Source organism: Bos indicus x Bos taurus, chromosome 25 (genome assembly GCF_003369695.1).
Source record: "Bos indicus x Bos taurus breed Angus x Brahman F1 hybrid chromosome 25, Bos_hybrid_MaternalHap_v2.0, whole genome shotgun sequence".
In the NCBI taxonomy this organism is placed as follows: Eukaryota; Metazoa; Chordata; class Mammalia; order Artiodactyla; family Bovidae; genus Bos; species Bos indicus x Bos taurus.
This window is the reverse complement of record NC_040100.1, coordinates 26645349-26662664: the sequence shown is the minus strand read 5'-3', so window position 1 is coordinate 26662664 and position 17316 is coordinate 26645349. Positions and strand designations below refer to the sequence as shown.

Below are 17316 nucleotides of genomic sequence, written 5' to 3'. Positions count from 1 at the left end.
GGTCATGAAGAGTCGGACACAGCTGAGCGACTTCACTTTCACTTTTCACTTTCATGCATTGGAGAAGGAAATGGCAACCCACTCCAGTGTTCTTGCCTGGAGAATCCCAGGGACGGGGGAGCCTGGTGGGCTGCCGTCTATGGGGTTGCACAGAGTCGGACATGACTGAAGTGACTTAGCAGCAGCAGCCACAGAAGCACCTCCTCTCTCTCTCTTTTCTCTCTTTGTTTTTGTGATACCTTCATGGTCAGACAACCTCTATCCACATGGTGACAAGATGGCTGCCTGCAACCCTCAGCTTACATTCTTCCAGACAAAAATCCCCAAGAAAAGCCTTCCTTCCTAGTTTTTTTCAGCAAAAATCCAGAACCCAGTCTCAGACTCAGCTTGACTTGTTCTCCCATCCCTGAAGCAATTATGGCAGCCAAGCAGGTGGTATACTCTGGTTGATCAAGCCAAGTCGCGTCCCCACCCCTGGTGCTGGGGCTGAGGCAAACCAAGTGAACTGAGAGTTGAGGGTGAATGTCCAAAATAAAATCAAGGTGCGGTTCCCACAAAAGCAAGGAATGGATGCCAGGCAGACAGACAGAAGGAGATGAAGTACCAATATGTGCTGCAATGTGGAGGAACCTTGAAAACACGATGATAGCTGGAAGAGGGCACACCTTGTGTGATTCCATCTCTATGAAATATCCAGACTAGGTAAATCCATAGATGGATGGCCAGGATCTGGAGGGAAGCAGAGTAGGAAGTAACTGCTGATGAGGATGGGGGTTTCCTTTAAGGGTGATGAACTATTTTGAAACCAGGTAAAGATGACGATTGCAGATGAACTAATGCTGTTGAATTATATGCTTTTAAATGGTTGATTTTATGTTGTATGATCTGAAAGAGCAACAAGATCAGAAAACTTGTAAATTATAAACTCCCAAGGAGACAACCAGCTCCTGAGGGGCAGGGATCATCTTTGCTTCTCCTTGCCTTCCACCAGGGCCAGCCCGTGCCTGGCACATAGTAGGTGTGAAATTAATGCTAAGTGAAAATGAACTGAGAGTTTGGGCCAGAAGTCTTGGCCCTAGCTCTGTCCACCCTCCCAACAGCCCTATGCACCTTACAAGCTCTTTGACCTTTGGTTTCTGTGTCTGTAAATTAGGGAATGGCGAATTTGCCTTGTCTGCCTCGAAGAATCCTGTGTGTGTGCACACGTGTGTGTGTGTGTGTGTGTGTGTGTGTGTCCTAGAGGAGGAGTTATTAATCTGAGGTTCATGGATAGAATTTAGGGGTCTGTGACTTTGAATAGGAAGAAAATTATTATTATTATTATTATTTTTTACTGTGCTGGGTCCTTGTTGCTCCGTGGGCTTTTCTCTAGTTTCAGTGAGTGGGGGCTACTCTCTAATTTGCAGTGCCCAGGAGTCAGTAGTTGCAGCTCGTGGGCTCAGTAGCTGTGGCTCCCAGGCTCTAGAGCACAAGCTCAGTAGTTGTGGTGCAGAGTCTTAGTTGCTCCATGACATGTGGGATCTTCCCAGATCAGGGATTGAACCTGTGTCTCCTCTATTGGCAGGCAGATTCTTTACCACTGGACCATCAGGGAAGCCCAGGAAGAAAAGGATCTTAATTTTCACTAAATGCTAATTGAGATCCAGCTAAATATAGGATAACAAACCATTATAGTATTAGCAGTTGCTGTTGGAATCATATATTTCCTTTTTTTGTCCATTCTTCCTGTCGTGTCCCCAACAAGTGATTGAACTCGTGACCCTTGCATTGTAAGTTCAGAGTCTTAACCACTGGACTGCAGATAAGTCCCAAATCACATTATAGTTGATGCATCCATGTCTAAATATCATTTATGCTCACCTCTTCTTCAAAATTACAATAGTGTTTAGACCTACTACAAGATCTTATTATTAAATGTGTTAAAAAGAAAACACATGTAATTATCATAAATTTGGTGTTTTTAAAAATATTTTGCAATCCTCTATATAGTGTATGAATCAAGAATCATGTGAATTACTATGCCATCACTTTGGTATTTATGGAAATATTTTGTAACTGTGTATTTTTGTTGTATTTAAAAGCATTATTCTGCAATGGGATAAATTTAGGAGTATAGGATTAACAGATAGTTATAAGTAAAACAGATGATCAACAAACCAAAGATTTACTGTATAGCACAGGAAACTATATTCAATATCTTTCAGTAGCCTGTAAATGAAAAGAATCTGAAATATATATGTGTGTGTGTGTGTGTGTGTGTGTGTGTGTATAACTAAATCACTTTGCTATATGCCTGAAACTAACACTGTATTATAAATAAATATAGTTTACTGATTAATTAATTTTTAAAAATAAATTTAAAAATAAAAGCACTGTTCTGAGATGAGGGTCTAGAGCTGTATTCACCAAATTCCAATGCATCTGTGGCATGAAAAGGTGATTTCAGAAGTCCTCTAAAGTGGAAGCAGATGTAGCAGATGATCGTTGCCATCTAACTGTGCTGGGCAGGCAAATGTCCTAAGCGCTCTAAGCCTCAGTGTCTTCATCTGTAAAATGGGCATAATAATAGTACCTGCCTCATAGGGTTACAGAGACCAGCCTCACTTGTGAAGGTCAAATGAGAAACTACACACAGACCCCCTAGCTCAGCACTGAGCGTGTAGTAGTGCTCAAAAAATGGCTTTATGGCCAAGACCTTCCCTGAGAGACAGTAGTTTTGACCATTTCTTTTGGACTCTGGGTTGAGCTCTTTCATGGCTAAGCATGACTTTGTCTTGTCCAGGTTCATCCGGAAACAGGGCCTGGACAGGCTCTTCCTGGAGTGTGACGCCCACATGTGGCGCCTGGGGGACCGGAGGATCCCAGAGGGCATTGCTGTAGATGGCGGCTCAGACTGGTTCCTGCTAAACCGGAAGTTTGTAGAGTATGTGACGTTCTCCACTGACGATCTGGTGACCAAAATGAAGCAATTCTACTCCTATACTCTGCTTCCTGCCGAGGTGAGTATCTGGGGAAAAGTCCCTGAGAAAGGTAGGGGCTGGCTCTAGCCCTTGGAGCAAAGTGGGTGCTGAATTTTTGGTGAAGCTACATGGCATTATCCTCCAAACATCCAGAGGAAGATGGGGAACTGTGCCAGCTACCAGGAACCTTACTCTTACCGTAGGACCCCTGGTCCCGTCCAGTCCGGAGGGAGGTCGTTGTATGGAGGAGATGCACAAGGCTGCCACCAGCAATCTATACAGTGTCTTTAAAAGTGTAAAGTAAAAAAAGGTAGTTCTTCCTCAAGATGCTTGGCTCCCATCAGTCATAAAATCATCACAATATACTAATTTTGTTAGAACAACTTTATTGCCATTTTTTAGAAAATTGCTATTGAAAAAAATACAAAGTTCTCATACCTACAATGTCAATGGTACCCACAGGGTTGTGCAGAGCATAACCTGCACAATTGTATATGCTGGCTTCTTTAGAGACACCCGTATCAACTTTTGACAGCCCCTCTTTTCCAGTAGTTTTGGCCCCATCAGTCACATCAGTTCTGGTGATCTCCAAACCAGGGCTATTGTTGGGTTTGCTCTGCCTCCTGCATTGACAGCCATTGTGGCCAAATGCTTAGGACCCAGTATTTCTTGTTAGCTTTTGCAGCTATTTGAAAAGGTCTCAGAAGTCTGCCACCACTTTTCAGACCTCAGGATGGGAAACTATCTTAGTTCAGAGTGCCAGAACAGGATACAATGGAATGAAGGTACTTCTTACAGTTTTGGAGGCTAGAAGTTGTAGGTCAAGGTGCCAGTGTGGTCAGGTGCTTTCTCTCTTTTTGGTTGCAGACTGCCTACTGACAGTTCTCATTGTGTTCTCACATGGCCCAAAGGGTGAGGGAAGGACACTAATCCCATTTGTGTGGATCCCACCCTCATTACAATCACTTTCCAAAGGCCCTACCTCCTGACACCATCACTTGAGGGTTAGGGTTTCAACCTATAAATTTTGCGGGGATGCAAACATTCAGTCCATTTCAGAAAGTCCTGTGTGTAAGATTGCAGGCTATTCTGAAACAGCCCCAGCCCCATCTGGAAATGGGTATGGACTCAGTGCTACAGTGTTGCTCCTGACAACAGCCAGCAGCCTTCTTATCAGACCTGGGCAGACAGATTCTAGATTAGTTCCCTGACCTCTAGTTCACTTTCACCCTAATCTCTAACTTCAGAAAACTCCAGTGCTGGCTGTTTCTATTAAGCCTGTGACACCTCCCATGAATGGCCCACCATTCCTGGCTGTGCCACATCTCAGGGCCACTCAGGTTCTGTGTTTCCAGGCCAAACAAGACAATGCATCTCATTTGATGGTTTCCACATCCCTCACCAACATCTGGGGCAGGGCCAAGCTCTGAGTAGGGCTGACTGCTGACATAACTCCTAAGGGATGATGGGCTTGTCATCACTGGGTCAGGTTTTGCTATTCTGTATACATGTTAAGTCATCAGCTTTTAATCATGTTTCAGCAAAACCCACTTTCTCTCTCAATTCCAATAACCTCCTCATCCATTATCTTTTCTGCATCATTACAAAAGGACACAAGACAATTGATAATCGGGTACCTACCCCACTGCTTGATGGAGAATATGTGCCTGTTTGGGCTTTTAGACAATTCAAGCTTAAAATGCAGGTTCACAGACATGTCATTTAGCATCACAAGAGGGTCAGCTGGGTGATGTGGATAGAGCCTCATTTTATCCACTCAGCCATTGAGAAGAGACTGTTTGGGACTTTGTTTGATTTAATCAAGGTGTGCATCCCAATGCTGGCTCTCTCTGTCCCACCCATCCCACCCTCTACCCCACAGAGCACCCAGGCACTTTACATTCCAGCGTCTCTATTAGATCCCACCTCCTCCATCCCAGCATTTCTGCCTTGCCTTTTTCCCAAACCACCTCTAAGGGATGAACTTAGAAGACATCTGAAGGCTGTGCCATGAGTTTGCAACAGGTGGACACATATTCCCCAATAGCTTCCCCTAGGAAGCAGAGAGCAGGGGAAAGCATATCACCCTGGTATCTGAGGTTGTTATAAAACAGTGTCCAAATAGAAGTCAGTGTGTGTGTGTCTTTCTCTCCCCATCTCTCTCTTTCAGCAGCTCCAACCATATGTCTCTGCTCTGGTCTCTCTTTTCACTCTCAACATTGCCTTTTTCTCAGATTCCTAGGAGAGGTTGGCCAACAGTCTCAGGAATAGGGGGAAATGATGGTGTCTGTTTCAGCACCATGGACAGCGGGAAGCCCCAGCACACCCCACCTTTCCTCCCTGTGTTGTAGTCCCTCCTCCTGTGACTGGGGCAGGAGGGCGTCCATGATTCTGGCGTCCCTCTCCCAGGAGTGAAATTCCAGGGCTTCAGTCTTTGTTCCAAAATATCTCAGACTGAATCCCTTTGGTTTCAGGTCTAGCTGTTTGTAAAATCAAGAGTCCTTTGGTCCAGGGTTTTTTAGAAAATTGTCCCAGTGTTTTCCTCTGGTCCTCATGTGTTGACATACCTCGTGCTGTGCTTAGTCACTCAGTTGTGTCTGACTCTTTGCGACCCTGCGGACTGTAGACGCAAGGCCCCTCTGTCCATGGGGATTCTCCAGGCAAGAATACTAGAGTTGGTTGCCATGCCGTCCTCCAGGGGATCTTCCCAACCCAGGGATCGAACCCAGGTCTCCTGCATTGCAGGCAGATTCTTTACCATCTGAGCCACCAGGGAAGCCCAAGAATACTGGAGTAGGTAGCCTATCCCTTCTCCAGTGGATCTTCCCAACCCAGAAATTGAACCAGGTCTCCTGCATTGCGGGTGGATTCTATACCAGCTGAGCTTCCAGGGAAGCCCTGAAGGGACTTTTTCTCTCTGCTGAACAGATGTACTGGGTCATAAGAGATGTCTTGAAATCAGTTTCTAGGCTGCTGAGAAGAGACATCTTAGAGAAACAGAGCAGTAACTGCTAAGCAGAATGCCACTCTGGGCAAAACTTCCAGGGTGCTCTGGCTAGGCCTGCATGGGACTAATTCCATTTGCAGAGAGAACAGCTGAGTCTGCAAGAGAGTCTCTTCAGTGTCAGGTGGTCCCTGGGAAGGACCCCCACCCCAGCCCAGTCGAAGAAGACTGGGCGAGGTCTCAAGCCAGGCCCTTCTCTCCCCCTCAGTCCTTCTTCCACACGGTCCTGGAGAACAGCCCGCACTGCGACACCATGGTGGACAACAATCTGCGCATCACCAACTGGAACCGCAAGCTGGGCTGTAAGTGCCAGTACAAGCACATCGTGGACTGGTGTGGCTGCTCCCCCAATGACTTCAAGCCGCAGGATTTTCACCGCTTCCAGGTGAGCTGCCCACCCAGCCCACCTGCCTGTGCCTTCCAGCCAGCATCTGCAGGTGTCCAAGACAGCCCTGCAGCTCATCACATCCCACACACTCCCACCCCAGCTGTTGATGATAACCATAACAACATCCACAATAGCCAACACTTACTGATCACTAACACCACGCAAGGGACCATCTAACCGCTTGGCCTGTGTCGACTCATTTACTCCACAACAGCCTCAGAAGACAGATAGACACAGAGATAGATTATTTTAGAGATAGGGAAACTGAGGTAGAGAGAGATCAAAAACTTTATGCAAGGTCACACAGCCCAACATATCTGTTTTCAAAGGCCGTACTTGCATCCATTTCTTTATGCTGCCTTTTGATCAGAATCTCCCCAAATATTTGTTTAAAATACATTTCTGGGTACAAACTTGGTTAGAGTGCAGAGTTTCTCAACCTCAGCACTCTTAACATCGTGGCTGAATAATTCTGTGTTAGGGTGGAGGGATGTAGGATGTTTAAGCAGCATCCCTGGCCTCCGCCCGCTAGATTCCAGAAGCACCCCACCCTCCACTGTGACAACCAGGATGTCACTGTTTAATGTCCCCATGGGGATCCAGTAGCACCCTGCAGACATGACAGCCAGGAATGTCTTCAGATATCACCAGATATCCACCGGGGGCAAACACATCCCCAGTCGAGAGCTTCTGATCTCCAGTGAGGCTCAGAAATTTTTATTTTTAATGTAGCAGACTTAGGGAAGTTCTGATGAGCAGCCAGGTTTACAAACCACCGTGCTCTGCGAACTTAAAGGAGTAACAAGAAGAAAGTTGCTTGCCATCACAGGTATCTCTGCAGGGCCCAGCAGTTCATGCTCTGGGGAGAGGAGAGGCAGAAGGGTGGCCAGTGTCCATCTGCTTCCCATGAGCCCCAAGGGTGCCTTAGACGCAGACCTATTCAGGATGGCAACCTCTTTCCATCCCACGTGAGCACGCCTCCTGCTCCCTCCAGGCCAGCACCCTGAATTCTTCCTCTTCTCCTCCTCCCCATGCCCAGCCTCAGCTGCCCAGAGCATACATTCACAGGCCACTCTGAGGTCACTAGAGCTACCACGCGGAGATGATATGCTGCTCCCCAAACCGCTAACTTGGAGTGATGGAGGGTGTTGGGGGCAGGGACAAGAATGCCAGGCTGATTACCCAATCCAAAGTGTCCCTACTGCCTCACTCTGGCACATAACTGAACCACAAGAGGACCGAAACTGCCCCGATGGAGCTTCCAGCCTCTTAGCCCAGCTCCTCGGAGTGTGGTCTGTAGAACAGCAGCATCAGCATCACCAGGGAGCTTGTTAGAGATGCAGAATCTCTGCTGCTCCTGGCCTGCTGAGTCAGAATCTGCATTTTAACAAGATCCCCAGGCAACAGGGAGGCTGTTCTGTTTGAAAAGCATGGGGTTGGGGTCTTCTGTGTCCCAGGCTATGTGCCAGGTTCTCTGCAGGCGTTGTCTTCACTGGGTAGAAATCATCTCCATTGTGCAGGTGGGGAAACCAAGGCACAAGAGGGAACTTACTTGTCCATGGACATGCAGTAGTGGAGTGGTAGGGTGGGAGGTCCCACACGGGTGTTTCCAGGTCCAGGCCTGAGCTTTTTCCACCAGACCCTGCTGCCAACCTGATTCCATGCCTGGTGGAATGTAGAATACACAGCGGGTTTTGTCCCATCATTCATATTCCCTCAAGGTTCCCACCTAACGCCTTTCACCCATGTAAGCAGTTACTGCAATGAGTATTCTTTAGGCCTGTTTTTGGTGGAAGACTGAAAGCTACCCAGGGGCCTCCTCAAACCCATGTTAATTGAGGTTGGGTGAACTTGGGTGACATTTTAGCTCCATTGTCTGTGCATAAAGGGTCTGCTGAGCAGAAAGGGGTGGCAAGGGGAATATTTGACCTGTTCAAAGGGGGACAAAAGAAACAGAACAATTCCCTCTTTTGTAGAGGATCAGCTTTCACCCTCATTGCAAAGGACCTTCATCATTTAGAGCAAGGAGATAGGGCAATTCTTGAGTGCACTGCCCCTCCTGGGCCACTCCAGAGCAGCAGCAGTTGTATTCCAGTCCCGGCATCCTGGGGACATTGTGGCCCCTGATAAAGATGAGCTAACATAGAGACCGAGTCACATGCTCACAGCTCTTCAATTCACAGCAAACAAAGATCAAGAATATTTCTCAACGTCTAGACTCAAGAAACTGCTGCCTGTAAGGAACTCTTGAGTTCTTACGGAAATAACTCCAAGGACGAGAACTATAAACATAGAAACGTGCTTTTTAGGAGCTCCAGGTATGATCAGAGACTCTTAGGAGGAAAAAGGAGGCTGCCCTGCCATTTACTCTGGTGCTCTGCCTCCAGAAAGTGAAGACTTAGAAGTCCCTGTAGTAGACTTAAAGGCATAGTGATAACAGTCTCATAATAGCTGCTAACACTGTGTGTCAGATTCTATGCTAAGGACCTATATTATTATTATACCCATTTTAAGGACTGGAAAAACTGAGGCCCTGGATAACTTCCCCAAAGACATATATAGCTAGAGAGACATAGAGTGGGAATTTGAACCCACATGTTCTGGCTCTTTTTAATGCTCCTATAAGGGAACTGAGCTAACCCCTCGACTGCAGAGAAAGGGTAGGGGTGGGTGTCCCAGGTGTCTGTGAAGCAGAGAGCAGATGGGATATTCCAAAACATTAACAAGAGTTTTTGTTATTGGGGCTTCAGATTCACTTGACTAGCAGTGTGATCCTAAGATGATATAATCAATAGAATTTGGGTTTTAGAGTCATCTGGGTTTGAATCTTATGACTGTGTGTTTGTACATTATCCCTTCCCTTCTCTAAGTTGAGTTTCCTCATCTGTAAAATAGGAATCGTAGCACCCGCTTTGCAGAGTTATTGGGAGGATTAGAGATAATGACAAAATGCAATGCTCTACGTATCGTATATGCTCAGTTTTTATTGTCATTATTGTTGCTCTTAATGCACTGAAGTGAGAACAATGCTAGACTTAAATGAAGGTCAAAATTTACACAAGATCACAGGCCCCTCAAAGGAAGGGTCTGTGGTTTAGTTGTTTCCATAGCCCTAGACTAGAGGTCAGCAAGCTACAGCCCCTGGGCTGCTCCAGCCCGCTCCCTGTTTTTGTAAATGACTTGTTTCTGGAGCACAGCCACAGACCCATTCATTTTCCAGTTTGTCTATGGCTGCTTTCACACTCTGACAGCAGAGCTGAGTAGTTGCAAAGCTGGAAATATTTATTATCTGCCATTTTGCTGAAAAGGTTTATTGATCTTGCCCCAGACCATGGTTTAAGACCTGGTAGATAACAAGTGCTCAGTACTTCACTTCTCTAACCCATGACCCTGGATCTGAATCCTGGCTCTCGCATTACCTTACTGTGTGACCTTAGATCAGTCCCTTTCCCTCTTACGCATTCAGCCCCTTTGAAAATTTTGTTTACATAAGTAGCCCTCAAACATGTAGCATAATCACCTGGGAGCCTTTTTTTTTTTTCCTATACAGATTCCTAAACCTCATCTTCAGAGATATTGACTCAGTCGGTCTGGAGAAGGACTCCAGAATCTGAATATTTTAAGGCTGTTTAGGTGACTGATCTGCAGCCAGCTCAGATGTCATTTGCCTTGTCCTCACACCCTAGTGAGCAAATGAATCACCTTTGCAGCCTGTTAAGAGTACAGATTTCTAAGCCTCACTTCCAGGGATTCTGATCAGTAAATCCAGGGTGTTCCTTCTGAGTCTGTAAGTCAATTATAATGCCCAGGAGACAGTAGGGAGTGGTAGGGGTTGTGGTGAGCCACAAGGCCCATACCCATCTAAAGGGACAGCCGCTATTCAGTTTTAACTATGTGTTATGATGCAGGAACGTAGTCCTACCGTTGCCAGATCATTTCTTTTTCAAGAGAAGCCAAAAGTTTCCATGAACTCTTCCACTTATAAAATGTTGCCAGTTAATTCAATTTTAAAACATTCTTCCGGACAACTAAAATACTTCTGTAGGCGGTATTTGCCCTAGACCTCCAGCTAAATGATTTCTGAGATCCCTCCCAACTATAACCATCTAAGATGTAATTATTTCACAGATATTTAAATGAAGCTGACTTCCGTGTCCCTCATTGCTTTCAATGCTTTACAAATATTAACTCATTCAATCCTAAAACCCTCTTGACAGATGAGGAAACTGAGAACAGAGAGGGCAGTAGGTGTCTGAACGGTGATGTGGATCCAGACAGGCTGGGACCGCAGAGCTCGCCTCCTCCATCCCCACCTCCCCCATCCCACTGGCTGACTCAGCTCTTTTTATCCCACGAGCACAGCAGACAGCCCGACCCACCTTCTTTGCCCGCAAGTTTGAAGCTGTGGTGAATCAGGAAATCATCGGGCAGCTGGACTATTACCTGTATGGGAACTACCCCGCGGGCACCCCGGGCCTCCGCTCCTACTGGGAGAACGTCTACGACGAGCCCGACGGGATCCACAGCCTGAGTGACGTCACGCTGACTTTGTACCACTCCTTCTCCCGCCTGGGCCTCCGTCGGGCCGAGGCATCGCTGCGCGCCCCCGGGGAGAGCAGCTGCAGGTGAGCCGGGAGGGGCAGGGTGACCAGGGACGAGGGACAGCCCTCCTCTGCGGGGGCTGCGGCTGCACCCCACGCTTCTCCCGAACAGTCAGCCACGCGGACTTCCCAGCGTTCAGAGCATTTCCTGTCTAAGCCCTCATAACCCTTTTACCTTCTCAGAATAGCAGATCTAATATTTACCTACTTATTTCCTTTCTGTGGACTCATTCTTTAAAAAAAAAAAAAATTATTTGGCTATACCGGGTGTTAGTTGCAGGCATGCATTATCTTTCAGTTGTGGCATGTGGGATCTGGGCTTCCCTGGTGGCTCAGACAGTAAAGAATCTGCCTTCAGTGCAGGCTCCATCCCTGGGTCGGGAAGATCCCCTGGAGAAGGGAATGGCTACCCACTCCAGTATTCTTGCCTGGAGAATTCCATGGATAGAGGAGCCTGGTGGTGTACAGTACATGGGGTCACAAAGAGTTGGACACGACTGAGCAACTCACACACACGCACACACACACACACACGCGCACACACACACACGCACACACACGCAGGATCTAGTTCCACCAGGAATCAAACCCAAGCCCCCTGCGTTGGGAGCATGGAATCTTAACCACTGGACCGCCAGGGAAGTCCTACCTTTCTGTGGACTCATTCTTTAGGCTAAATATACATATTTTAGAAGAAAGCTTTATGCACCATATTAGATAGTTCTGTTTGTTTTAAATGGAAAGTAATCATGAAAATACCGAACATTTTTGTTTTATTTTTTGTTTTAGAAAATGTCAGATATATACCAAATGGAGAGAAAAATGAAATCCCATCTCCCATCGTCAGCTCTAGTGATTACCGACTCCCAGCCAGTGCAGTTTCATCTCTGCCTTCACCCACCTTCCCCCTCCTCCCAGATCAGTTTGATTGAAGCAAATCCCATAAACATTTCATGTGTCTCTGAAAATTGACTCCTTCCTAAAACACAACCATACTATCTTTGTCAGACCTGAGAACATAACCAGTAACATCATGGAAGGCAGAACCATTATTTAAAACGTTCATGTAACCTTTAGACGGAGAAGGCAATGGCACCCCACTCCAGTACTCTTGCCTGGAAAATCCCATGGACGGAGGAGCCTGGTAGGCTGCGGTCCATGGGGTTGCTAAGAGTCGGACACGACTGAGCGACTTCACTTTCACTTTTCACTTTCATGCGTTGGAGAAGGAAATGGCAAGCCACTCCAGTGTTCTTGCCTGGAGAATCCCAGGGACGGGAGCCTAGTGGGCTGCCATCTATGGGGTCGCACAGAGTCGGACACGACTGAAGCGACTTAGCAGCAGCAGTAGCAGCAACCTTTAGAATCATCTCATCTACCACTGGTGGGTACTAGTTGATACTTCAGGAAAGAATGTTCTAGAATATTTGGAAAGAAGAGGGAAGGTGGGGAAAGGATTCAACATCACCCCCACCTCCCCTGCGTTTCCCTAAGCCTACCAAACCCTTTTAATTTGGGGCTGCTTCTCTTCCTCTTCAGCAATATGCATTGCAGATATTTCATAATTGCAAGGATTACGTGTCCTGTTTCTTTCGCTCAGCATTGTAATATTAGCCCCTCCTCTCCTTGCTCCTCTGCAGCTTTCCATAATGATAATGACCCTTTTTAATGTCGCTGGTATTCCATTGAGTAGAAATTCCAGAGTTTGCTTAATCCAGCCCTTTCCTGTTGCCATTGTTCTGATGAATATCTTTTTGCAGAAAGCCTTTTTTTTTTCCATTCTCCTTTCTGATTATTTTCTGAGGATGGACTCCCAGAAGTGCCTCCAATCAACTCTCCTTCTCTTTCTTGTTCTGCCTCTGCCTCCTCCTCTCACCTTCCTCTTTAACCAACAAAGAAAAAATTATTAGCATCAGTCTTTCTCCTCTGAGCCTTCTACGTGTCCCTCCTTGCCCTGCTCTTCCTTCCTCTCAAGAACGGAAGGGGGACAGGAAAGGAACTATTTTGTTCTACAAAACTCTGAAAACATGGAAGGTTTTCCTGACTGGGACCCCATGCAGATCAGCTGGGTTTCCACATGCCTGCAACAATTTTCTCCTCAGCCTTCTCTCTCCTCTACCTGTAGGTCCTGATTTAGTTTAAAAGAAGACCAGAATGGGTTAGAAACCCAGAACCTGCCATTTGAACTCCACTCTTACTAGCTATTGGCCTTGGACAAGTCTTGAACCTCCCTAAGCCTCAGTTTCCTCATCTGTAAAATGGGAATAATAATAAGCCTTACAGCATAAGGTGTTGTTAGGTTTAAAGGGGATAATCCTCTAAAACTACTTTATTAGTCATGTATTATTATTATCATTATCCCCATTTTAACAGTATTTTATATCTGAAGTGCTTTAGTAAATGCTTATGCCATTGTTGATATTTAGTTTCCAGTATTCTTAAGATGCAGCTGTGTGAGCTACTTGCTCCATCACTGGTCATATGAACTGTCTGTCAGTTCCTCTGTGCTGTCCTTTGTTGACTGTCCCCACTCAATCCACCTTTTCTGAGGCTTCCAGGGTCATCTCAGGTGCCATTTCCTCTGTGAAGCTGGCTAAGAGCTTCCCCAGTAGCCCACCCCTCACCTTTCCTCATTTGAAAGCAGATTTTCCTTTAACACTCAGTGCCTCAGGTCAAGGTCATCAGTGAGGATCAAGGTCATCAGTGAATGTCTTTTCCTCCCTGCTAGTCCAGGGGCAGAATCCCTGTCCCAGGAGCCACAGTATATGGCCCCAGGAGATGACACACGGCCTGGTGCTTGGAAGGCAAATATCGTTTCAAGAGTAGTTTTAATCCCAGGTTTCATAGCATTTGTAAGGTAAATAATCTTAGATGAAATTTTGAAAGACACCTCCAAGTGATTTATGATTGCTGAAGTTTTCTTCTGCTATTTGTTTTGGGATTAAGCAAGCCATCACGTTGCCTCAGGCCTGGAATCCTTTGGCTTCTACTTCATTTTTTATTATAATGGAACCCCTGTGCCTTGCTGTGGGCAAAGCCAATATATTTATTAATACAAGCCTAAAAATAAATCAGGACAAAGGACCCTTATCCCAAAAGGCAAAAGACAGTAAATTCCTACCCCAGAGCTATCTGGGGAAAAAGTAGACTTTATTTCAGAAATCTCATTTTCTCTGGACTTTCATGCAGATTGTGGCTTTCTAGTCTATAGTATACACTTTCATAAAAAAAAATGTTTATTGATTTTTTTTGTCATTAGAAGATAACATTTATTCATTGCAGAAAATTTCAAAATGGCAGATGGAGAGAACAAGAAAATGAAAGTTTGCTTGAGAGTCCCTTTCAGAGATAAGGATGTCAGTGTTTTATTACAGGTCCTCAAATTCAAATGTGATCTAGGGCCAGGAGGGAAGCATGTGTCCTTGGCTAAGGATGGACTGATCCTATGGACCAGGGGCCCCCAGGGTCCCGGTGCTGAATTGCAGCACATCCTTGCCCTGTGGAAATGTACACTTGGAGCTACCAATCACATCTCCTGATCTTTTCAGACAAATTAGAAATCCACATTTTTGTGTGAGCTTCCCAAATTTTTTAATGCCCACCTCATTTAAATAAGAAATAAAAACACCTTTGGGCCAAGCAAATGCACCAGAGGCATGGTTTAGGTTCTATTGTGTTGCATCTGACATCCTCTATTGCATGTAGTTACAACTCTCCTCTCAGTTTTAGTTACTTAATTACCATATACAGTCTAGAGTCGGTACCAAGGGACTTTGTGTTCAGTTCTGGTTTCCGGTTCCCTAGATGTATCTTAGAAGCAAAGGGTTCAAGAGAATATCCTTCTAGAATCTTCACTCAAACCTTAAGTATCGATTGAGCATCTACCATGTGGCAGGCTGTGTGTTAGGCACTGGGCACTCAGCCATGACCCAGACAGACCAGGCCCCAAGCTCAAGGTCCTCCCATTCTAGTGTGAAGACAAGCAGTACCCCAGCTCACAGCAACAAGAACAAAAGTCTCTAAAGATAAATGCTCTGCAGTGAGGATAAGCTCAAGTAACAGCAGTGAGTTGGTGACTTAAGAGTCAGCAGTCAAGGAAGATCTCTCTGAGATGGTAACATTTAGCCAAAAAGATAAGACAGAGCCCACCATGCAATCAGTAGAGGAAAAGAGTATCCCCAGCAGAGAGAATGTCCCGTGCAAAGGCCCTGGGCTAGAAGTGAGCTTAGGGTGTTCAAGACTTCAAAATAAGGTCCACGTGGCTAGAAGGTGGTGAATTGGGACAAAGGTAAACAAAATGAGGCTAGAGAAAGAGTCAGGACCTTGTAGACCAGCTAAGGAGGTTGGGTTTTATCCAAGCATAAGCAGAGCCCCTTGTGGTATTTAAGGAAGGGATGACAGATATGGCTACTCTGAGAATCCATTACAGCAGACAAAAGAAGGAAGAAGTTAAGTAAGGCAGCTCCAGCAAAGGTCCAGATAAGACATGATGGTGGCTTGGACCAGGATGCTGGCCATGCATAGGACAGTAGAGAATGGATTCAGGTGGAGAAAACAGGATTTCTTGGAAGAAGGAACAGGGGCAATGCAAGGTTAACTCCTGGGTTTCTTGACCATCACTTGTTTACCTGACCCCTTAGCAGCATCCCATACAACCGACTGCCCCCTTTCTGGAAACACTTGCTTCTTTTGACTTCCATGGTAATAATTTCTCCTGCTTTTCTTCAACTTTCACTAGTCCACCCACCTTCCAGAACGAGCCCTGACAGTGTATTATTTATCCATTGTAATAATGTCACATAACAAACTAGCCCCAAGTCGGTGTTTTGAAACAATAAGCATTTAACAGAGCCTTCAAGCTTGCACATGAGCTGAGCAGTATTCCTAGGCTCTGCTGGCATCTCTTCCGCTTCTGTAGCCAGGGGCGGGCCAGAAGGGAGGCTCTGTTGCCCTTGGCTGGGAGTTGTTGGTGGGTCTAGGAAGGCTTCGGCTGGGATACCTGGGGTGGCTCAGCTCTGCTCCAAACATCTCACCTTCCCACGTGTTAGCCCACCTGTGCTCTCACAGTGATCACAGAGGAGCAAGAGAGGGGATGGAAAATGTGCAAGCCTACCTGGGATCTGGGCTCAGAACTGGCACGATACCTCATCTCCTGCTGGCCAAGCAGGTTTGAGAAGGGGGAAATAGACTCACCTCACTGGTGCAAGGAAACCCACCAAGTCACGTGGGAAAGAGACAGAAGAAGTGACAATTTGGGGACATCAATGCAGGCAACCCCAGGACACTTTCACAGCACCATCTATGCTGTCTCCACAAGGAGACATTTAAGTTTAAATGAACTCAAATTTAAAGTGCGGTCCCTCAACCACACCAGCCATACGTCAAGAGCTCTGTCATCAGCAGTGGTTAGGGTTACTGGGCTGAATGGTGCAGATGTAGAACATTCCATCATGGCAGCAAGTTCTGCAGCACAGGGAGGGTTTTCTGCTTCCAAAGTCCAGACCCAAGTGGACCTGCGAGGGCCGGGAATGTGCGGTGAGCAGTCTGAAGACGGGGCAGGTCTTTTTGCTCAGAGCCCCGGAGGCACCTGATAACAAGGCAGTGATTTCAGGAGATGCATAACACAGGAAGGCAGCTTCCCTGTTATAATCAGAGGTAAAGACTTAAACTCCAGGGCAGGACCAGAGGGAAGGCAGTGAGCGGGACAGTGATTTGTGGAATGCTGGAACCAGAAGCATCCTGTAAGTGCCCTGCACCTCACACAGTGCAGAAGCCGGCAGCTTTTCATTTTGCAGCTGGGAAGGACAGAGACCTAGGCTTGTCCACGCTCGTCCTTCCTTCTCTGTCTGCTCTCCTCCCTCCAGCTCTGGGCATCTGTTTAGCTTCCCTGCCCCTTTCAGCCCCTTTGTGGATCAAAGACCTGCATCTTAAAACATGCTATTTGTCTATGTATGTATTTATCTCAGATTGGCAATACTTTTTAAGCATCATACCCAATGCATTGGTGAAAAGGACGGTGAGAGTGTAAATCGGAACAACCTTTCTGATAAACTTACACAGCAGACATCAAGAGCCTCTTGGAGATTAGAGAGGGAGAAAGATGTTTCCCAAAACATTTTTGCTCAAGGATGCTTACCGCAACATTGTTTAGAATGGCAAAAAAAAAAAATTAGAAACAAGTTGAACACTCAATGATGGGGAACTTTCCCTGTTTATAAAACCATATTTTGGTATTATAGTTCCATGTCACGGTATTACATACACTGGAATAATGTATACACACACAAAAAAATCGTGCTTTCAGAGACTATTCAAAGACATGATAATGATCAGGAAATACGATGAAGCAAAACCAGGATAGAG

General features: G+C 46.1%; 1 protein-coding gene across 1 annotated transcript in view; it reads left to right on the top strand.

Moving 5' to 3' along the window:
- The window catches only part of XYLT1 (xylosyltransferase 1), a 350343-nt gene that overhangs the window by 311133 nt on the left and 21894 nt on the right, over positions 1-17316 (top strand). The window contains exons 7-9 of the mRNA XM_027528095.1: positions 2783-2999; positions 6173-6349; positions 10715-10977. Coding sequence (XP_027383896.1) covers positions 2783-2999; positions 6173-6349; positions 10715-10977 — 657 coding nt within the window. The remainder of the gene's footprint in view (positions 1-2782; positions 3000-6172; positions 6350-10714; positions 10978-17316) is intronic.